The 24620-nt window shown below is 30.0% G+C and overlaps 1 protein-coding gene across 1 annotated transcript; it reads right to left on the reverse strand.

Annotated features, from left to right (window-relative positions):
• Positions 1–16599: 16599 nt before the first annotated feature.
• On the reverse strand, positions 16600–22750 carry LOC149235961 (abscisic acid 8'-hydroxylase 1-like). The gene is made up of 9 exons (XM_089461487.1): positions 21991–22750; positions 20601–20919; positions 20070–20219; positions 19712–19963; positions 19364–19450; positions 19076–19154; positions 18123–18229; positions 17528–17646; positions 16600–17059 (listed from the first exon to the last, which is right to left on the reverse strand). The coding sequence occupies exons 1-9, from the start codon at positions 22188–22190 to the stop codon at positions 16948–16950; spliced, it is 1425 nt and encodes a 474-aa protein (XP_089317613.1). The 5' UTR covers positions 22191–22750; the 3' UTR covers positions 16600–16947.
• Between the last annotated feature and the right edge of the window lie 1870 nt (positions 22751–24620).

A 24620-nucleotide genomic window follows, 5' to 3' on the forward strand; every position in this document is an offset into this window, starting at 1 on the left:
TAAACATCACATCTGCAGTTAGGAGGCCCAAGTCATTGCCAGTACTAGTCATTTCCATCATCGAAAATTCAAGGAGGCCTTAGAAATCGAAAAAAGACCCACTAATTTGAATAGAGACGATGGTTAGAATATTGGCAAAAGTTTGGTCCTTGTCTTACCCTCCTAGTAATTTTTATGCCTTTTTTTTTTGTAAGTCGATATTCTATTCATATTGAGAAAAAGATGTACAACCAACAGAGAAAGAAGCATGTGGCCTCAACCCAACCAAGTTTGTTGACCAATTTTTTCAACAAGTGACAAAAATACAAGAAGGATAGCATCCACAAACGAAAGCGCCAATGACACCAAAAGATAAGCAATACATAAAAAACACCTGGGAACATAGTAGTCATCCGACGTAATGGAAGATGGGTTTTCTGGGGCTATTCTTGGAGGAGGCTAGGGACTAAAGTTGCATTAGACGTGCCCTTCAAAGTGTGTCAGCCAAGTCTCCAGCTTTTCCACTTTTTTTGCAATGTGGTTTTGGCCTCGCCAGACCACCACCACTCGCTTCCTGACCTAGCACTAGAAGAAGTGCATCCTATCTAGCATGGCACTCAGCATGATCCTCCCGAAAAACCCTTTCTACTACGTCCACCCGATCCATCGGAGTTTGAATTATTTCCTGACAATTTTCCAAACAAAAATGTTGAAGTTCATGTGGGTCAAGAGATGCACACCTCCCAGGTCCCGAGTTAGTTGTTCCTCCTCGTTGTCCGCCACCCTCACATTGATTTTGTTGTGCCCACAAACTACTGCCACCACTAGAGCCCCACTTTCCTCCACCACAACCACCGCGCGATCCCACGCCAACACATCAGGAGTGGCCAACAGTCTTTCCACCCTGGCATGCACCAGCCAACACTATTTCCAATTCATCTGATCCCACAAAGCATGGCATGGCCGAAAAGGAGGAGCGCCCACATCGTGCAGATGATTTTATTTAGCTTGAGTCAGGAGGACCAACACCAACAGATTTCAAATTCCTACCTATTGGACTTTGCCCTTGCCACCACCCCTAAGAGCCAGGACTTGCAATGTTATTAAAATGCCTCGGAAGGCCACTGACTACACCCCATCCATCGCCTTGCCACAAGATGGGAACCCCTGCACGAGCTCTAGAAGTAGGAGAAGGAAAAGGTAGGGAGAACATGCCCCAGGCCAACATTGACTAAGAAGCTCCATAAATCCTACACCAGGATTTTGACCCTGTGTATTTGATGAGGACGACTCTACTGTCACTGCCACCCACCAAGAACGACCCACAAAACCGCCTGTGACGCCAATTTCTAGGCCAGGCTTCAGAAATTGGGAATTCCACCTAGAGACACAACCACTCCCAGTTATACCTCTTGTGATACCAAGTTCGGGCTCTAATCTCAAGCCAACCACTCAAACATGCTAAAAACCATAGAATTACCAGCGTCCTCACAATGCAGGTGCAGTAAAGCTGGCGATATCTTGGGAAAAAATCTCTACTGAATTCACCATACCAAAAGTCACAAAAGAATATTGAATAGCACCCTCCGACGTTGAAGTTCCTCTGTCGTCACTTACGCTTACACGCAGGATACCACCTAGGATCCAATCACTATACCAAGACACAAATGCAAATTCCAACCTTCCTCACCATCGCACCCATTAACCTTACACCACCCTCATTCTCTGAGAGGAAACGAAGTATCGCACAATTGCAATAAACTCTCCCAGTACACCTCTTGTTGCGCCTGTTGAGATGAGGGGACCGAGAGGCCAGTCCTCCACTGGCGAGCCATCTGTTGTCATTCATAGGACTCAGTTTCCACTTGCTCCTAGGTTCTCACCCCCATCGGGGAAATTTTATTTTTCCTTTTTACAATTGTATTGCTATTCTATTTTTCTGTTGTAGGTATCTGTATCTTCTTGTTTTTCAATCATTACAATTAATTATTGGTTTTTCATAAATTTAGTTTTATCATCGTGCTCATTATTATCTCTTTTAATTATTTTTATCATCTTGTTCATTCCTAGATCCTTTATGTATTTATTTTAGACTTTGTTTATTTTCTTCTTTTTTCTTAGCTCCTTGATTTATTTATAGGGCCTTCACCCCTTATTTTATGGTTGACCCTGATTCATTAGTCTTTCTTACTTTGATTATTTTAGTTTGGATTTTATTTATTATTTTTTCTAATTTTTTCAATAGTTTATTTTTAGGGTCTTGACTCCATTTTAATTAATAGGGTCTTGACTCCTTTTGTTATATTTTTTGACTAGGCTCCTTAGTTGAGGTTTGAAATTTAATTGGTTGATTCCATTTATTCTATATATATTTCGAACCTTAATCTATTTCTTGATTTTATTTAATATAATTGGATCCTAATAATTAATGTTATAAATTAAATAATATTATTCATAAACTAGTCATTTATTATGGTTATTATTTGACTTGGCTCCTTGTTTGTGGTTTGACTTTGAATATTTGATTATTTTTATTCTATATATATTTCAACCTTAACCTATTTCTTGATTTTTTTTTAATATAATTGGATCCCAATAGTTAATGTTATAAATTATATAATATTATTCATAAACTAGTCGTTATTTGTACTAAGGGTCTCTACATTGATCTCTATTTAAGATGGTGCCATGATCTGCCTCTTCATTCGGTCCTACCAATGAACCACACCAGATGGTTCGAAAGACATCGACAAAAATTCTCCTATGTGACTTCTACCGATCTTTTTTTTCTAAATTTAATATGGATCACAGAAGCCCGAATTCATAGACATAGGCATTTTATTGCATACTTAAACAATGCCTCATCTGAGGAGGTAGGGCCCCATCCTTAGTTAGGTTTATGCCCTATATTTTGTTGGCATAGTTTCTCTTTTAATTCATAGTTCAATTGATTTTATTGATTACTTTATTTCCTAATTATTAATGTTGTGGCAACTCCTTAGGTAATTTACCCTATTTTTTAATGTTGTGTGTTGATTGAATTAAGTAGTGATTTACTTAGTTTTCTAGATTTTTCAATATCAAGATTGATTGAGATTATTGAATCAAGTTTTATGTATTACATTCTGCCAACATTTTTCTGTCTAATCAAATCATGTGCATTCTTTTTACAGAGCTTAGGATTAAGCAGATAGCTTAATCAAGTCACAAATTTACTTTCTTGTTTTTATGTTTAATTTCCATCAAGAGTTATTTACTTTCATCTCAAGAGTTATTTACTTTCATCCCAGTGTGTTTACTTTCTAACAAGAGTGATTTACTTTCCTACCAAGTGTACTTACTTTCCAACAGAAGTAGTTAACTTTTCTACAAGAGTGATGTAGTTAATATTTCAATTCCTGCAAGTGTGGTTTGCTTTACTGATGGCTTGTAAAAGAACATCAACCTCCAACTCCGTAATACTTAATTAGTACTAAAACCTCATTAGCACTTAAAATATTGTATTAATATATGTGGTGCACAACAATTCACAATTTCTAAATGAACACTGGATTGGCAGGTAAATGTATAGTTTCTCACTTATATACTAAGTAATTAGGAGGTAATTGAAAAACCCATCAAATATCTATAAACATAGAACAAAAACAAACAATAAGAAAATATTCAAAATTACAAGGGTGAAGTGGGTAGGAGGGACAAGACATATGCCTAGTAGAGTCATCAGTTTGGTGGGTATAACTTACAAAGAGGGTGTATAAATGATACTAATCTAATGGTTATGTGTTATATCCAAAGAAAATGGAGTTTAGTATATGAAAACCATTTCTTAGATCTACTCTACAAACTTTAAACTCTTCTTCATTCATATAGAAAGAAAGAAAAGAAATAAATTACAACAATAAATAGGAACACGTAATGAAAATCAATGTAAAAATATTATCCATTAATAATAGAAAAACCAAATAATACACCTATTGTATGAGCTTGTTGAAGTGATGGGCTCTAGAGGCCTCAGAAGGGTACTTGGTTTTCTTGATGTGTATAGATCCACTCCATTGAGTGAGTAAGCATCATGAAAACAAAAGTACCTACAATGTCCATATTAATAAATGGAGTGACTTCAAGACTCTATTTATAGGGGAAATTGTGATTAAATCCCCTTAATATGGGTCAAAATAGTGTTTAAATATGGGCATACCAAGGTTTAAGAAAACAATTAAGATTTAGAAATATCCGGTTATAACTACTTCACTTTTTCACAAATTTGAACTAGAAATAAACAAAAACAATCAAAACCTCGAATTTTATATAATGGGTAGCTTTTAAAGATGCATTTTAGGGGGATAGCACATTTATTATGTCCACTATTTACACTATCGTTATTGAGTCAAAATCATCATTTTTCCCAACATTTTTTGAAAATTCAATAAAATTAAATAGAATAAATAATAAATCTATTAATAATAAAAAAATATTAAAGAATTTTATGAAAATGTCACAATTAAACAAGTTTTGAGATGATAACACTAGAGATAGTGACCCTTAATCTTAGTGCAAATTGACATATGCACACGGTCTCCTAATATAATAATATTAGTTGCCTCTTGAGTGCATATCAAGGTATATTGAGTGCATATCATAAAGAATCAATGTAGTTTTGCACAAAATCCCATTGAGCACCTAGTGTGACTTCTATAATTAAAAAAAAATTGTTTTTTCCATTTAGAGTTTTCTAGTTTTATATATATATATATATATATATATATATATGAATGAAAGATGACACATTTATATTTAATTAAAGTTGTAGATATTTATTGAGTGCATATCATAGAGCATCAATGCACTTTTGCACAAAATGTCATTGAACACCGAAGTGTGACTTCTATAATTAAAGAAAAAAATTGCTTTTTTCATTTAGAGTTCTCTATTTATATATGAAAGCTCACACATTTATATGTAATTAAAACTGTAAATATTTATTAAGATGGTTATATATATATATAATATTTAATATAGTTGATTTCAGGTTGTATAATTTCAAATATATTTTTATAATATGTTTTTTGAATAAAATTTTATTTTATATATACATAAGTTTGAACTATAAAAAATTTGAACCTTTGAGTTTTTAATTTATATAATACTTTATAACCGTGAGCAATTAAACTGTTCTAAAATTAACTTTTTTATTATTTTAATTCTATTTATATAATAAAAAAAATTCAAACAATTAAACAACACAACCATACCCAAAATTATATCAAATTATGTCACTTTCTTCGAGCTTTAGAAAAAACCAAAACAAAGAATAGTTACAAAACACCCTTTATGAATAGTTACAAAACACCCTTTATTAATTTTCTAGCAATGGAAAGATTTCTACACTGTTTGTAATCTTCTATATTTTTTTGACTAGGCTCCTCACTTAAGGTTTGAATTTAATTGGTTGATTCCATTTATTCTATATATATTTCGAACCTTAATCTATTTTTTTTTATTTTATTTAATATTATTGGATCCTAATAATTAATGTTATAAATTAAATATTATTATTCATAAACTAGTCATTTATTATGGCTATTATTTGACTTAGCTCCTTGTTTATGGTTTGACTTTGAATATTTGATTACTTTTATTCTATATATATTTCAACCTTAACCTATTTCTTGATTTTTTTTAATATAATTGGATCCTAATAGTTAATGTTATAAATTAAATAATATTATTCATAAACTAGTCGTTTATTATAGTCGTTATTTGAACTAAGGGTCTCTACATTGATCTCTATTTAAGCTGGTGCCATGATCTGCCTCTTCATCTGGTCCTGACAATGAACCACACTAGATGGTTCGAAAGACATCGACAAAAATTCTCCTATCTGATTTCTACCGATCTTTTTTTTCTAAATTCAATATGGATCACAGAAGCCCGAATTCATAAACATAGGCATTTTATTGCATACTTAAACAATGCCTCATCTAAGGAGGTAGGGCCCCATCCTTAGTTAGGTTTCTGCCCTATATTTTGTTGGCATAGTTTCTCTTTTAATTCATAGTTCAATTGATTTTGTTGATTACTTTGTTTCCTAATTATTAATGTTGTGGCAACTCCTTCGGTAATTTACCCTATTTTTTAATGTTGTGTGTTGATTGAATTAAGTAGTGATTTACTTAGTTTTCTAGATTTTTCAATATCAAGATTGATTGAGATTAATAGAATCAAGTTTTATGTATTACATTTTGCCAACATTTTTCTATCTAATCAAATCATGTGCATTCTTTTTACAGAGCTCAGGATTAAGCAGATAGCTTAATCAAGTCACAAATTTACTTTCTTGTTTTTATCTTTAATTTCCATCAAGAGTTATTTACTTTCATCTCAAGAGCTATTTACTTTCATCCCAGTGTGTTTACTTTCCAACAAGAGTGATTTACTTTCCTACCAAGTGTACTTACTTTCCAACAGAAGTAGTTAACTTTTCTACAAGAGTGATATAGTTAATATTTCAATTCCTGCAAGTGTGGTTTGCTTTACTTGCTGGCTTGTAAAAGAACATCAACCTCCAACTCTGTAATACTTAATTAGTACTAAAACCTCATTAGCACTTAACATATTGTATTAATATATGTGGTGCACAACAATTCACAATTTCTAAATGAACACTGGCTTGGCAGCTAAATGTATAGTTTCTCATTTATATACTAAGTAATTAGGAGGTAGTTGAAAAACCCATCAAATATCTATAAACATAGAACAAAAACAAACAATAATAAAATATTCAAAATTACAAGGGTGAAGTGGGTAGGAGGGACAAGACATATGCTTAGTAGAGTCATCAATTTGGTGGGTATAACTTATAAAGACGGTGTATAAATGATACTAATCTAATGGTTGTGTTATATCCAAAGAAAATGGAGTTTAGTATATGAAAATCATTTCTTAGATCTACTCTACAAACTTTAAACCCTTCTTCATCCATATAGAAAGAAAGAAAAGAAATAAATTACAACCATAAATAGGAACACGTAATGCAAATCAATGTAAAAATATTATCCATTAATAATAGAAAAACCAAATAATACACCTATTGGATGAGCTTGTTGAAGTGATGGGCTCTAGAGGCCTCAGAAGGGTACTTGGCTTCCTTGATTTGTATAGATCCACTCCATTGAGTGAGTAAGCATCATGAAAACAAAAGTACCTACATTGTCCATATTAATAAATTGAGTGACCTCAAGAATTTATTTATAGGGGAAATTGTGATTAAATCCCCTTAATATGGGTCAAAATAGTGTTTAAATATGGGCATATCATGGTTTAAGAAAACAATTAAGATTTAGAAATATACGTTTATAACTATTTTCACTTTTTCACAAATTTGAACTAGAAATAAACAAAAACAATCAAAACCTTGAATTTTATATAATGGGTAGCTTTTAAAGATGCATTTTATGGGGATAGCACATTTATTATGTCCACTATTTACACTATTGTTATTGAGTCAAAATCATCATTTTTCCCAACATTTTTTGAAAATTCAATAAAATTAAATTAAATAAATAATAAATCTATTAATAATAAAAGAATATTAAAGAATTTTATGACAATGTCACAATTAAACAAGTTTTGAGATGATAACATTAGAGATAGTGACCCTTAATCTTAGTGCAAATTGACATATGCACACGGTCTCCTAATATAATAATATTAGTTACCTCTTGAGTGCATATCAAGGTATATTGAGTGCATATCATAAAGCATCAATGCACTTTTGCACAAAATGCCATTAAGCACCTAGTGTAACTTCTATAGTTAAAAAAAAAAAAAAAAAATGTTTTTTCCATTTAGAGTTTTCTAGTTTTATATATATATATATATATATATGAAAGATGACACATTTATATTTAATAAAAGTTGTAGATATTTATTGAGTGCATATCATAGAGCATAAATGCACTTTTGCATAAAATGTCATTGAACACCAAAGTGTGACTTCTATAATTTAAAAAAAAACTTGCTTTTTTCATTTAGAGTTTTCTATTTATATATATTTATATATGAAAGCTGACACATTTATATTTAATTAAAATTGTAAATATTTATTAAGATGGTTATATATATATATATATATATATATATATATATATAAAAGCTGACACATTTATATTTAATTAAAATTGTAAATATTTATTAAGATGGTTATATATATATATATATATATATATATATATATATATATATATATATATATATATATATATAGTTTTATTAATTGATTAGAATTATGATTTTAGGTTGTATAATTTCAAATAGAATTTTTGAATAGAATTTTATTTTATATATACATAAGTTTGAACTATAAAATATTTGAACCTCTCATTTTTTAATTTATATAATACTTTATAAGTATGAGAAATTAAATTGTTCTAAAACTAACTTTTTTATTATTTTAATTTTATTTATATAATAGAAAATTTTAAACCGTTAAAATCAAAGTCATATTTAAAATTATATTACTATATATTCGAGCTTTAAAAACAACACATTAATTCTATTTATATAATAAAAAAAATTCATACAATTAAAAAACACAACCATACCCAAAATTATATCAAATTATGTCACTTTCTTCCAGCTTTAAAAAAACCAAAACAATGAATAGTTACAAAACACCCTTTATGAATAGTTACAAAACACCCTTTATTAATTTTCTAGCAATGGAAAGATTTCTACACTGTTTGTAATCTTCTATATTTTTTGACTAGGCTCCTCAGTTGAGGTTTGAATTTAATTGGTTGATTTCATTTATTCTTTATATATTTCGAACTTTAATCTATTTCTTGATTTTATTTAATATTATTGGATCCTAATAATTAATGTTATAAATTAAATATTATTATTCATAAACTAGTCATTTATTATGGTTATTATTTGACTTGGCTCTTTGTTTTTTGTTTGACTTTGAATATTTGATTATTTTTATTCTAGATATATATTTCAAACTTAACCTATTTCTTGATTTTTTTTAATATAATTGGATCCCAATAGCTAATGTTATAAATTAAATAATATTATTCATAAACTAGTCGTTTATTATAGTCGTTATTTGTACTAAGGGTCTCTACATTAATATCTATTCGAAAGACATCGATAAAAATTCTCCTATGTGATTTCTACAGATATTTTTTTTCTAAACTCAATAAGGATCACAGAAGCCCGAATTCATAAACATAGGCATTTTATTGCATACTTAAACAATGCCTCATCTAAGGAGGTAGGGCCCCATCGTTAGTTAGGTTTCTGCCCTATATTTTGTTGGCATAATTTCTCTTTTGATTCATAGCTCAATTGATTTTATTGATTACTTTGTTTCCTAATTATTAATGTTGTGGCAACTCCTTAGGTAATTTACCCTATTTTTTAATGTTGTGTGTTGATTGAATTAAGTAGTGATTTACTTAGTTTTCTAGATTTTTCAATATCAAGATTGATTGAGATTATTGAATCAAGTTTTATGTATCACATTTTGCCAACATTTTTCTGTCTAATCAAATCATGTGCATTCTTTTTACAAATCAAGTCACAAATTTACTTTCTTGTTTTTATGTTTACTTTCCATCAATAGTTATTTACTTTCATCTCAAGAGTTATTTACTTTCATCCCAGTGTGTTTACTTTCCAGCAAGAGTGATTTACTTTCCTACCAAGTGTACTTACTTTCCAACAGAAGTATTTAACTTTTCTACAAGAGTGATGTAGTTAATATTTCAATTCTTGAAAGTGTGGTTTGCTTTAGTTGGTGGCTTGTAAAAGAACATCAACCTCCGACTCTGTAATACTTAATTAGTACTAAAACTCATGAGCAGTTAACATATTGTATTAATATATGTGGTGCACAACAATTCACAATTTCTAAATGAACACTGGATTGGCAGCTAAATGTATAGTTTCTCATTTATATACTAAGTAATTAGGAGGTAATTGAAAAACCCATCAAATATCTATAAACATAGAACAAAAAAAAGCAATAAGAAAATATTCAAAATTACAAGGGTGAAGGGGGTAGGAGGGACAAGACATATGCCTAGTAGAGTCATCAATTTGGTGGGTATAACTTACAAAGGTGGTGTATAAATGATACTAATCTAATGGTTATGTGTTATATCCAAAGAAAATGGAGTTTAGTATATGAAAACCATTTCTTAGATCTACTCTACAAACTTTAAACGCTTCTTCATTCATATAGAAAGAAAGAAAAGAAATAAATTACAACAATAAATAGGAACACGTAATGAAAATCAATGTAAAAATATTATCCATTAATAATAGAAAAACCAAATAATACACCTATTGTATGAGCTTGTTGAAGTGATGGGCTCTAGAGGCCTAGAAGGGTACTTGGTTTTCTTGATGTGTATAGATCCACTCCATTGAGTGAGTAAGCATCATGAAAACAAAAGTACCTACAATGTCCATATTAATAAATGGAGTGACTTCAAGACTCTATTTATAGGGGAAATTGTGATTAAATCCCCTTAATATGGGTCAAAATAGTGTTTAAATATGGGCATACCAAGGTTTAAGAAAACAATTAAGATTTAGAAATATCCGGTTATAACTACTTCACTTTTTCACAAATTTGAACTAGAAATAAACAAAAACAATCAAAACCTCGAATTTTATATAATGGGTAGCTTTTAAAGATGCATTTTAGGGGGATAGCACATTTATTATGTCCACTATTTACACTATCGTTATTGAGTCAAAATCATCATTTTTCCCAACATTTTTTGAAAATTCAATAAAATTAAATAGAATAAATAATAAATCTATTAATAATAAAAAAATATTAAATAATTTTATGAAAATGTCACAATTAAACAAGTTTTGAGATGATAACACTAGAGATAGTGACCCTTAATCTTAGTGCAAATTGACATATGCACACCGTCTCATAATATAATAATATTAGTTGACTCTTGAGTGCATATCAAGGTATATTGGGTGCATATCATAAAGCATCAATGCACTTTTGCACAAAATGCCATTGAGCACCTAGTGTGACTTCTATAATTAAAAAAATAAATGTTTTTTCCATTTAGAGTTTTCTAGTTATATATATATATATATATATATATATATATATATATATGTATATGTATGAAAGATGACACATTTATATTTAATTAAAGTTGTAGATATTTATTGAGTGCATATCATAGAGCATCATGCACTTTTGCACAAAATGTCATTGAACACCAAAGTGTGACTTCTATAATTTAAAAAAATTTGCTTTTTTCATTTAGAGTTTTCTATTTATGTATATATATATATATATGAAAGCTGACACATTTATATTTATTTAAAATTGTATATATAGATATATATATATATATATATATATATATATATATATATATATATATATATATATATATATATATATATATATACAAACACATTTATATTTATTTAAAATTGTAAATATATATATATATATATATATATATTATTAATTGATTAGAATTATGATTTTATGTTGTATAATTTCAAATATATTTTTATAATATATATTTTTGAATAAAATTTTATTTTATATATACATAAGTTTGAACTATAAAAAACTTGAACCACTGAGTTTTTAATTTATATAATACTTTATAACCATGAGCAATTAAACTGTTCTAAAACTAACTTTTTTATTATTTTAATTTTATTTATATAATAAAACATTTTAAACTGTTAAAATCAAAGTCATACTTAAAATTATATTACTATATATTCAAGCTTTAAAAACAAAACATTAATTCTATTTATATAATAAAAAAAATTCAAACAATTAAAAAACACAACCATACCCAAAATTATATCAAATTATGTCACTTTCTTCCAGCTTAAAAAAAAACCAAAACAATGAATAGTTACAAAACACCATTTATGAATAGTTACAAAACACCCTTTATTAATTTTTTAGCAATGGAAAGATGTTTATGAATAGTTACAAAACACCCTTTATTATTTTTTTAGCAATGGAAAGATTCCTACACTATTTGTAATCTTCTAGATTTTTTCTTCTAGATTTTTTTACTGGCTCCTCAGTTGAGGTTTGAATTTAATTGGTTGATTCCATTTATTCTATATATATTTTGAACCTTAATCTATTTCTTGATTTTACTTAATATTATTGGATGCTAATAATTAATGTTATAAATTAAATATTATTATTCATAAATTAGTCATTTATTATGGTTATTATTTGACTTGGCTCCTTGTTTTTATTCTATATATATTTCAATCTTAACCTATTTCTTGATTTTTTTTTTTAATATAATTGGATCCTAATAGTTAATGTTATAAATTAAATAATATTATTCATAAACTAGTCGTTTATTATAGTCGTTATTTGTACTAAGTGTCTCTACATTGATCTCTATTCGAAAGATATCGACGAAAATTCTCCTATGTGATTTCTATCGATCTTTTTTTTTCTAAATTCAATATGGATCACAGAAACCCGAATTCATAAACATAGGCATTTTATTGCATACTTATATAATGCCTCATCTGAGGAGGTAGGGCCCCATCCTTAGTTAGGTTTCTGCCCTATATTTTGTTGGCATAGTTTCTCTTTTAATTCATAGTTCAATTGATTTTATTGATTACTCTGTTTCCTAATTATTAATGTTGTGGAAACTCCTTAGGTAATTTACCCTATTTTTTAATGTTGTGTTTTGATTGAATTAAGTAGTGATTTACTTAGTTTTCTAGATTTTTTAATATCAAGATTGATTGAGATTATTGAATCAAGTTTTATGTATTAAATTTTGCCAACATTTTTCTGTCTAATCAAATCATGTGCATTCTTTTTACAGAGCTCAAGATTAAGCAGATAGCTTAATCAAGTCACAAATTTACTTTCTTATTTTTATGTTTACTTTCCATCAAGAGTTATTTACTTTCATCTCAAGAGTTATTTACTTTCATCCCAGTGTGTTTACTTTCCAACAAGAGTGATTTACTTTCCTACCAAGTGTACTTACTTTCCAACAGAAGTAGTTAACTTTTCTACAAGAGTGATGTAGTTAATATTTCAATTCCTGCAAGTGTGGTTTGCTTTACTTGGTGGCTTGTAAAAGAACATCAACCTCCAACTCTGTAATACTTAATTAGTACTAAAACCTCATTAGCACTTAACATATTGTATTAATATATGTGGTGCACAACAATTCACAATTTCTAAATGAACACTGCATTGACAGCTAAATGTATAGTTTCTCATTTATATACTAAGTAATTAGGAGGTAATTGAAAAACCCATCAAATATCTATAAACAAACAATAAGAAAATATTCAAAATTACAAGGGTGAAGTGGGTAGGAGGGACAAGACATATGCCTAGTAGAGTCATCAATTTGGTGGGTATAACTTACAAAGGGGGTGTATAAATGATACTAATCTAATGGCTATGTGTTATATCCAAATAAAATGTAGTTTAGTATATGAAAACCATTTCTTAGATCTACTATACAAACTTTAAACCCTTCTTCATTCATATAGAAAGAAAGAAAAGAAATAAATTACAACAATAAATAGGAACACGTAATGAAAATCAATGTAAAAATATTATCCATTAATAATAGAAAAACCAAATAATACACCTATTGGATGAGCTTGTTGAAGTGATGGGCTCTAGAAGCCTCAGAAGGGTACTTGGCTTCCTTGATCTGTATAGATCCACTCCATTGAGTGAGTAAGCATCATGAAAACAAAAGTACCTACGATGTCCATATTAATAAATGGAGTGACCTCAAGAATTTATTTATTTATAGGGGAAATTGTGATTAAATCCCCTTAATATGGGTCAAAATAGTGTTTAAATATGGGCATATCAAGGTTTAAGAAAACAATTAAGATTTAGAAATATCCGGTTATAACTACTTTCACCTTTTCACAAATTTGAACTAGAAATAAACAAAAACAATCAAAACCTTGAATTTTATATAATGGGTAGCTTTTAAAGATGCGTTTTATGGGGATAGCACATTTATTATGTCCACTATTTACACTATTGTTATTGAGTCAAAATCATCATTTTTCCCAACATTTTTTGAAAATTCAATAAAATTAAATAAAATAAATAATAAATCTATTAATAATAAAAGAATATTAAAGAATTTTATGACAATGTCACAATTAAACAAGTTTTGAGATGATAACATTAGAGATAGTGACCCTTAATCTTAGTGCAAATTGACATATGCACACGGTCTCCTAATATAATAATATTAGTTACCTCTTGAGTGCATATCAAGGTATATTGAGTGCATATCATAAAGCATCAATGCACTTTTGCACAAAATGCCATTAAGCACCTAGTGTAACTTCTATAGTTAAAAAAAAAAAAAAAAAAAATGTTTTTTCCATTTAGAGTTTTCTAGTTATATATATATATATATATATATATATGAAAAATGACACATTTATATTTAATTAAAGTTGTAGATATTTATTGAGTGCATATCATAGAGCATCAATGCACTTTTGCACAAAATGTCATTGAACACCAAAGTGTGACTTCTATAATTTAAAAAAAATTGCTTTTTTCATTTAGAGTTTTCTATTTATATATATTTATATATGAAAGCTGACACATTTATATTTAATTAAAATTGTAAATATTTATTAAGATGGTAATATTATATATATATATATATATATATATATATATATATATATATATATAATTTAATATAGTTTTATTAATTGATTAGAATTATGATTTCAAGTTGTAAAATTTCAAATATTTTTTTATAACATAATTTTTGAATAAAATTTTATTTTATATATATATAAGTTTGAACTATAAAAAAATTGAATCTCTGAGTTTTTTATTTATATAATACTTTATAACCATCAGCAATTAAATTGCTATATAAACTAGCTTTTTTGTTATTCTAATTTCATTTGTATAATAAAACCTTTTAAACCATTAAAACCAAAACATTAATGCTATTTATATAATAAAAAATTCAAACAATTATAAAATATAACCATACCCAAAATTATATCAAATTATATAACTTTCCTCCAACTTAAAAAAACAAAACAATGAATAGTTACAAAACACCCTTTATTAATTTTCAATAGTTACAAAACACCCTCTATTAATTTTCTAGCAATGGAAAGATTTCTACACTGTTTGTAATCTTCTATAAAATAAAATAAAAACGTTTCAGCATTTAAAATACTAAAAAAAGAATAGTTACAAAACACCCTTTATTAATTTTCTAGCAATGGAAAGATTTCTACACTGTTTGTGATCTTTTACCTAGTTTAGTTTCGGAAATGAGACTTTGTCAAAAATATGAATGGTAAAAGTGTTGGGTGCTGAGAACATTCTACAACTAATAGGTTAAAATATTGGGTTAGAATTTTAAGATACCGTTAAATCCCCAATTCAATTTTAAAAAGAAACGATATCGTATGGCGTCAGATGCCTCGTCATTCGACAGACTTGACATTGACTCACTCATTAACAGCCTGCTCAAATCTGGGATGAAGATAATGATGGAGTCAGCGATTAATATCTGGGGTAGTATATATTTACAGCTGGATAGTGATTATGATTAATATTTGGAGCAATATATATTTACAGTTAAATAATGTATTTGTTTCGATTGTAGATATATACTGTCTCAGATATTTGTGAGACATGTTGATGGTTCAGCCAACTTAAAAATTTTAGTGGTATCTATATACTCTTCTCAAATCTAACATGAATTGAGTATCATTTTCTGGGTTGATCACTGAGTCACTTAGCAGGCAAGATAAGTGCGTAAAACAGGAAGGTGGGTCATGTTTATATATTCGCGGTAGACATTTCACGACGCTCGCCGTTAAAAGCAATAGTAGCCACAAACTTCTATTTTACTGGTTGTTTTCATTTTAAATGATTCTGTTTTATTCCTGGGCAGATCAGCCTCAAGTTTACTGTATGACACGTCAACGTGATAAGGGGAAACTTAAAAGTATCTCTGGCTTATCTTGCCAACACAGAGCGCCTCATGATCATGGATTTTTATCCGAAACGGTTTCGTTAAATACGATAATCACGGCTTAGAAAACCAAAATTGGCGCAGTCTAAACAACTTACAATTTCACTCAGTAAAGTTCAGATTACAATTTCACTCAGTAAAGTTCAGATTTTTTTGTTAAATTAAATTAGAATTTTTAAAAATTTAGCATAGATTTATTTTAAATAAAGATATAACATGAATTTAGAGAGATTAAATTTTTTAAAGTTTTTAAATTTTGATATAAATATTAAAATTTTAACTTTTATGATGGCATAACAAGCTTAGACATGAGTAGAAACCTTTAAGCTCAACCAAATTATAGCTATTAAGTGCGTCAAATTGTGAAATTTGGAGCAGCTGTGATGATGAAGAATTAGTTCTAAATTAAAACACTAAAAAATTAAGATTTTGAAAAAATCACTGAAGAGCAAAGACATTTACAGGATCAAAGGAGTGGTAAAGAAATGCAATATATATATATTGATTAGATGCTTTCGTACATATGCAATATCTCAGAGCCCCAATGTCTGAGGTCGCATTGGATCATCACTGTTGATGCTAGTGTTAAAAAAAAGCACAGAAATAATTATAGGCCGGTGCGAATTCTCATGAATTCTAAGTGCACTGCAAGTTGGAGCTAGATTCTTTGGACTGGTGTGGCTCATGACAAAATCCTGTAATCTAGAAAAAATCACAATATCGAAGCAGATTGCCTCCTGAGCTGATAAGAAACCATCCCCGGCCTCTCGTTTCGTGACGTGAGGATGAAGAAAACAGGGGTAATCGTACGATGCATTTCCGTTGGGACGAAGACGTACAGACCGTAAATCTTGCATATCCTTGTTTCCTGCTATCATTGGAACTACCGAGCAGTGTGCGGTGAGGAGGATCATGTGCTTGGAGCGTTTTCAGTCCTGGGCCTGACTTTTACTGGAAGTCCTTGTTTGGGGACAGGAAAAGGGCCATATTGAATGCCACTCTCGGTGCCCACGACATCCCACCTGCATAAAATCCAAAAAACAAGGATTAAAAGTCTGAAACAGATCACCATTAACGACAAACAAACCGAGAAATCCACTACCATGGCTCCGCCTGACAATATTTCCCTATATCCTTCTCCTTACAGTCGAGTATTTTCAAGAGTTATTATTCATCAACCTTGTACTTCTAGGAAATATTCCTATAGATTTCTGAAGGGCCTCCCAAATCTAGCCAAACAGTTCCAAAATCAACGTATTCCTTGCCACTTTTGGCACGTTTATATACCTGACGTAGCCAGGTATGTGTGCGGCGAACTGATGGGTATGGGTGCAGCGGAAAGCTGGAAATTCTATGTATGTATGTGGGCAGAAGCTCAAATCTAATCCGCATCTTGAAAACTTCAGGCATGAAATGATCTAGAAATCTGATTTCGCAGCTTTTAAGTTTTTTGACAGATTTACGGAATCCAATACTGATAGAAATGGTACCTGTACTTGGTTGTGAGATGGTGGATTAGGATAAGTATCTCTAACTTTGCCAGTTCGTTCCCGGGGCATGAATGGACTCCACTGCCAAATGGCAGAAACGTATTCCGTTTTGGAGGTCTCTGCAACAACAAAAACTTAACCATATTCAGTTTGAAATAATGGTAAATTTTAGATTAATACAGTTTGTTTTTTAGAAAGAGTTCGGATTTTCGGTATGAATATTCAAAAATTGACTAAATTTTAAATTTTTAAAAAAACCAATCTTCAAAATAATAAAATCCAGCTTCAGGACACTAATGGAAGAATCCATCTTGAGGACAATAATCGAAGAAAGATAAAACTAAATAGACAATATTTGAAGAAAAATGAGACAAAGCTGAAGGGAAAAAGTGAATAATATATATCTTTAGATTTTGAAAACAACAGTGAAAATAAATAATTACCTTGTTGACATACACACAAAACACTATATCTATATATATGACCATATACACACAAAACACTATATATCTGTATATATATATGACCATGGATCCTCCTTAAAAACCAAACTTTTTTGGAAACATCTAATTTGGAAACCCAAACTTTCACTAACCTCAAATCTGGAAGGATCGAATGTATGAGGATCCGGAAAGAAATCTGGATTATGATGAATGTTTCTGAAAAGTGGCATAACCTTCCAGCCCTGGGGAATGAGGTAGCCTGCACAACAATAACAACATAAATTATAAATCAGTCACTATTTTACATTATATCCATGTAGGATGTGGATGTTGTTGGATATAAGAAATTAAAAATATATTATATATAATATGTTTATGATATTTTCAGTATGTCTGTTTAATATTTTTATTGAAAAACTCAACAAATCTCTACCAACCATACGTTATATAAATAATGTTGATGTTGTTGGATATATGAAATTAAAAATATATTAAAGAATTATGTTTATGATATTTTATTGAAAAACTCAAAAAAAAAATTGTACCACTCATTTGTTATATAAATAATGTTGATGCTATTAGAATTCAAGTTTTTGTAATTTATATTTTGTTATAGAAAATATTTTCGGAAGAAATTACATTGAAGAATTTGATCGACGAGTTTAGAACTATTCAGTATGATTCATCTTCATCTTCAAAACAAGTATGGTTCATCTTCATCTTCAAGACAAGATGAAGAAATCTAAGTAGTAGATTAAATAAGAAAATAAGAAAAAAAAATTACTATATTTAACTATAAGAGAGAAAAAAGAATTTTTATTTGTTTTATAATAATATTTATATTATTGCCCACGGGGCTTTGGATTGACGGTGAATGGGTGCGCTGTTAAGGCACTCCTTGCGATAGGTCACTGGTTCAATTCCCCGTGGGTACTTAGTTTAGTCTTAACCTAGAAAAAAAAATAATATTTATATTATTATAATTATGATATTTTCAATGTCTGTTCAATATTTTTTATGGAAAAACTCAAAAAAATATCTACCACCCATATGTTATATAAATAATTCCTCTAGATTACCTCAACCAAAGTGAAATAATTATTACCTTTATACTCAACATCTTTTACAGCTTCCCTGAACGTGTATGATAAGATTGATGCTACTCTCAAGGTCTCATGGATAACCTGCAAGGAAACATGTTAATCACAAGGTCACTTCAATTTCATTTGATGTTTCAGGTGTCTAACAACATTAATAAAGTTTCATCACAAAAGTCACTTCAATTTCAATTTCATTCTATGTTTCAAATGTTTGACATTAACGATGATCAATTATTTAAACTGATATATCCTTATATTATTAAATATTTCTCTTTTGTGCATGTTATACATACCCTGGATGTTAACACCATGTTTCTGGTATCAGACCAAGTCAGCGATTCCCCCTCCTGCTTGGCTTGTTTAATGGCCTCTTGCTCAGCCTGCACATCCAGAATCTTTGTTATTCATATCGTATCTTGCAACAGTTTCCAAAAGCCCAGAAAACATTTTAAATGATATCTAGCTTTCCAGTTTAAAGAGAAATATATTTTTCTGAGCTTTCGTTCATCGATTGCCTGTCTTGTCTGTCTTGTCAGGATGAAGTAAGTGGTGACGATATATATGTCATAAATTAAAAATGCTATGGTTGGAAAGCAACCAAAAAGCCAATACCGAAATTTGAAAATAGTTTCATCCATTACCGTGACAGCCTCCAGAATCTGGGGGTGTTCGGTAAGGTATTTGACGATCCATGTCAAGAGACTTGCAGTCGTATCGTGTGCTGCAAAAAGGACACCAATTACGTTGTCTGCAATCTGGTCTTCGTTAAGAGTTTGCCCACTTTCGTCCTCAGAATTCATCAAAATTTCCAGCAAGCCCTTCTGAATAGGCACAGTTGTTGTTCGTCTCTCCTCAATAATTTTGTTCAGTATTTCTCTCAGTTTCTTTCTTGCCTGAATCAAACCCAATATAAGAAACATCAGTTTAGATTATTTAAATACAAAGCAGACTAGGGAATTAAAGGCAGTTTATGCAGGTAGAATATAACTGGACAAATACCTTGAGCGACTTATTGAAAAGAGTACCAGGCAGGTTGATTTGCAATGAATTGTATCCCTTCTCGAGAATGTAGTAATACTTAAGAAGATCTTTCTTATAAGAAACGTTCAGAAGGCCGAATATGGAATAGATTCCAACTTCAAATGCATACTGCAGGTCCATACCGACAATTTCTGTGAGCTGATTATAATTTATATTACAATTTTTATTTAAAGGAAAACCATCGTCCTTAACTTACTTGGAAGTGAGATTAATTGTAGAATATTTCAGAGAAGTGATAGTCCTTAACTTACTTGGCAGTGAGATTAATTGTAGAATATTTCAGAGAAGTCATAGATAAGATTGCAGATATTGAAATATTTTAGAAATCTGATATGATTACCGATATTAAAATATTGTAGATATTTAACAGATAAGAGCCAAATCAGACTTTTCATCTCAAATTTCTAGAATATTCATGAATAAGTAATCTACTTAATTACAAACTACAACCTAGAAACATAAATTGAATTGAAGTTGGGTGTGGCTCACCTTTTTCATTTCCTGATACGTGACGATCGTCTGGCCTTTCCATGTCTTTAGAATATCGAGCGCGATATTCTCGATATCTGGCACACTGCCCCGGACAGCCTCGGGAAGAAATGAACTCAAAATGAGTTTCCTAATGCGTGCATGATACTCTCCTTGATGGAAAAATACAGCATTTCGGCCCAAGAGCCGCTCCTTGCTTGCAGGAAATGTCGGTTTGAAGAGATCAGCTTTGTTGACAAGAATGAAATTCGCAGCCTCCGGGTTGGCAATCATAATGCAAGGGCATCCCAGTATATGGGTTTTAAAGATATCTCCATACCTGCACAGAATTTGACAAATTGTGAGCTGTAAGGCACCAGATTATCAAAAACAATTGTAAACGCACTAATAGTTCAACAAGATTTTCTAAGGGTATCAGACAGTGGAGGATAATTTAAATTTATATCCAATTTTGATCTATTTCTTTATGTGGTTCTAATCTAGATTACTTATGTTTACAAACAACATTTATGAACAATATTTATTTGCTATTTAGACAATATCTACTTGCTATTAGAAAAAATCAAAATAGATAATTTTTTAATCTAACTTATTTATATATCTATTTGCTATTTGAACAACATCTGCTTGTTATTAGAAAAAATCAAAATAGATAATCCGTTTACATGATCAGTCATGTCCTAGCTTAAAATTCAAAACCAGATAAAAAGAAAAACAAAGACCATCCCCACCACAAGTCCTAATTCTGATTCTCTTATTACCAACCCTAACAACTACTGAACAACTACTGAATAAGATATTTCTTACCAGACTGACTAACAATGGAATAAGAAGTGAAAGACAAAGACCATCCCCACCACCAGCCCTAATTCTAATTCTCTTATTCCCAACCCTAACAGCTGAATAAGATATTTCTTACCCCCACTAAAAGTGTAGTAAGAAGTGAACGTGTCAGCGGAAGAAGAAGTGAAAGTGTCGGTAATGACAGGAAAGCTCTAGAGTTTGATCTGTTGACAAATGTCAGTAGTCTACAGACTTCACGTTTTTTCAAAGGGATCTACCAACAAATACTAAAATAGAAAAACCATCACAAGACGATAATTTCGAGCCAATGATACAAAAGCTTGGTTTGTGCTAGAAGAGAAATGCATATACGTGAATCCTCACAAATCCATTCTCCACCACCCAGCCTATTCGAAAGAGATAGGAAATCACAAAAATGACAAGAGGTATGGCATCATATATTGTCTCAAATGTTGTTATCAGGTTACGAATATACAATAAACAAATGTATGGACATGAGGAAGCCAGACAGCAATAATGGATGAGAAGCAATATTATAGAACTGTAGCTTTGACCAGAGCAGAGCAAGGAAGGAAAGATTAAGCACCTCTTCTGTTTAACAGAGAAGAAGACGTTAGGATGTTGGGAGAATAACTGAAGTGTTTCTCCAACGTATGGCAATCCCATGGAGCCTGGAGGCAATCGTCTGCCTCTGAAAAATAACACACGATGCCATAGAGTTACGAGCATGTAATACAGTCCCACCGCTATCAAGGCTGCTAGTAGAAGTAACACCGTTGTAGCCATGATTGCAATAGACTTTGGCCAATTCAGTTGCAGAGTCCTTCGTTCAACGGCCTCTCAGTCTTATTATTTTTGTTTCAAACACAGATGGGAATAGAGATTAAGAGCGATTGAGAAAGTGAAGGTTCGAAACTAACTCCACCATTAAAATAACTTCAGAGAGTAGAAAACTTCCAGTAAAACAAACCACTAAAAACAATAAGGAGAGAAGAAGAACAACAGCGGAGGAAGCATGGAAGCAGGAGATGGAAATGAAACCCAGATGCCAAGTTTTAGACCGACAATACACAGAGATGTGAAGAAAGATTTGCAATAATTCAGCAAAGATTCACAATCAACTCTCGACCATGGAAGAGCTTAAGAAAATAGCGCAGTGATTATAAACGAAACTGCAGAGCAAGAATGGAGAAAGCATCGAAGTAGCACAAACAGCACCAGCGAATGAAATGAAACGAAGCAATACAGAACTGACGATGAGATTCAAAGGGGAAGTGGAGTTTTATAGAGTTTCCACCAGAAACCGACATCCACTCACCGGCCAAACCACAGACATTTCTATAAATGTTAAAGCAATTTCTCGTGGTTTCGAGTACACTGAATATGATGTCAAAACCATTTGAAGATTGTTGCTGAAAAGTCTACGCTGTGGAGCCAAATAACCAATTGCCTCGTGGTTGTGCAATAACCAAAACCCGGTTACACCATGCGTCACGTTATGTTTGCCAAAATAGTGGTGTTTAGGCTTTGCCGTAATAAATAATTCACCAACTAACTATAGAAAGTGTTCTAGTTTCTTCTTCCACGACTCTGTGTCCGCGCCCTTGATACCCTGCGCATGCGGCGAGAAGTCATAGGGTCTAGGAATTTTGGTTTTAGTGTAAATGTTTTTAAATGTCTTAATTGTCGGTTGAATTATGAGTTTTTGATATATGTGGTTTTTTTCCATATATTTAAGAAAATTACAGTTTAAAAAAAATTATAAATAATGAAAAAAAATTATTTTTATAGAAATAATGAATAAATTTTATTTTTAACTTGAACTTTTGTGATGATTATTTTAACAAATTATTAATTTATTATAATAAAAGCAAAAAAATAATAACGATGATTATCAATTGGATTTTAAATTTCATACTAACTGCCATTTGTTGCATTTTCAATCAATCTCATGTTAGATGTAAATTGTTGTTATTTATTTTACTTCTAATTGATCAATTATAGGTTGGATTTTTTCTTTTTACATTATCATATTGATATTGGGCTGACTTTTATTTTTTATTTGATGTGGTGATTATTTTGAGAAATTATTAATTTACTATAGTAAAACCAGAAAATAGTAACCATGATTATTAATTGGCTTTTAAATTTCATACTGACTACCATTTGTTGCATTTTCAATCAATCTCATGTTGGATGTAATTTGTTGTTATTTATTTTATTTATATTTGATCACTTCTGGGTTGAATTTTTTCCTTTTACATTATCATATTGATAATGGGTTGACTTTTCTTTTTTATTTAATATTTTATTAATTGGAATTTATTATCGATAATGATGGGTTGTTTTTAATTTTTTTAATCATTATAATATTAAATTATTTATTTTTATTAATATTAATAGTTAATTGATTTTCTGGTTGGGTTGGATTTTTTTTTATATTGATAGTTGGCTCACTTTTATTTTTTATTTAATTTTTTTTTTGGAATTTATTATCACTAACTAGTTGTTTCTAAAAAAAAATTATTCATTATCATAAATTATAATATTAAATTATTTATTTTTATTAATAGTAATAGCTAATTGATTTTTGGGTAGTTTAATTCGTCATGGCTATGAAAAAGAAATGTAACTTTTTTAAAAGGTTTTAGGTTCAAATCACCCTAAGTGAAAGGGGTATACTTAACCTAGAGATATAGTGCTAGAAGTGGGAATCTACCCTCTGAGGTAGGTACTTAGAGGTACAGTGGTAGGAGTTGTCCTAGACACCTACAAGTATAGAGGTAGCAATGCAGAAGGGGCATACATAGGCACCTAGAGGTATAGTCGTATTAGTGAGAGTTGATCAGTGTCATAAGTACCTAGAGGTATAATAATACTTGTAAGAATTCATGCCTTTTCATGCTACTGCAAAACCCATCTAATTATCATTTTCTCTAATTAAAACAATAAATTGGTTTTTGCAATAATTGTACTTATATTTTAAAATATAAAAGTTAATAAATAACGAAGAATCAATATAATCAATTAAAGTTTGAAAAGATAAAAAATTATTTGAAATTATTTATCAATTTATTTACATTCATTAAAATTTATTATTTTATTTATATTCTCTAAAACATTAAAAAGTTTTTAAATCTAATATTGCTGACTTAAAAGGGGAAGTAAATTCATTATAATTTTACTTATTCAAATAAATCTAATATATAACCCAAA

The sequence above is a fragment of the Pinus tabuliformis genome, chromosome 8, assembly GCF_031772625.1.
Source record: "Pinus tabuliformis cultivar Carrire ecotype Pingquan chromosome 8, CPIR1, whole genome shotgun sequence".
Lineage (NCBI taxonomy): Eukaryota > Viridiplantae > Streptophyta > Pinopsida > Pinales > Pinaceae > Pinus > Pinus tabuliformis.

Excerpts from the sequence above, each read along its gene's own strand:
- LOC149235961 (XM_089461487.1), bottom strand. The coding sequence starts at position 22,190 with ATGGCTACAACGGTGTTACTTCTACTAGCAGCCTTGATAGCGGTGGGA. Across the intron at positions 20,920-21,990 it reads TTCTCTGTTAAACAGAAGAG|GTATGGAGATATCTTTAAAA; the intron begins GTGCTTAATCTT and ends AATTCTGTGCAG. Across the intron at positions 19,964-20,069 it reads TTTTCAATAAGTCGCTCAAG|GCAAGAAAGAAACTGAGAGA; the intron begins GTATTTGTCCAG and ends GGTTTGATTCAG.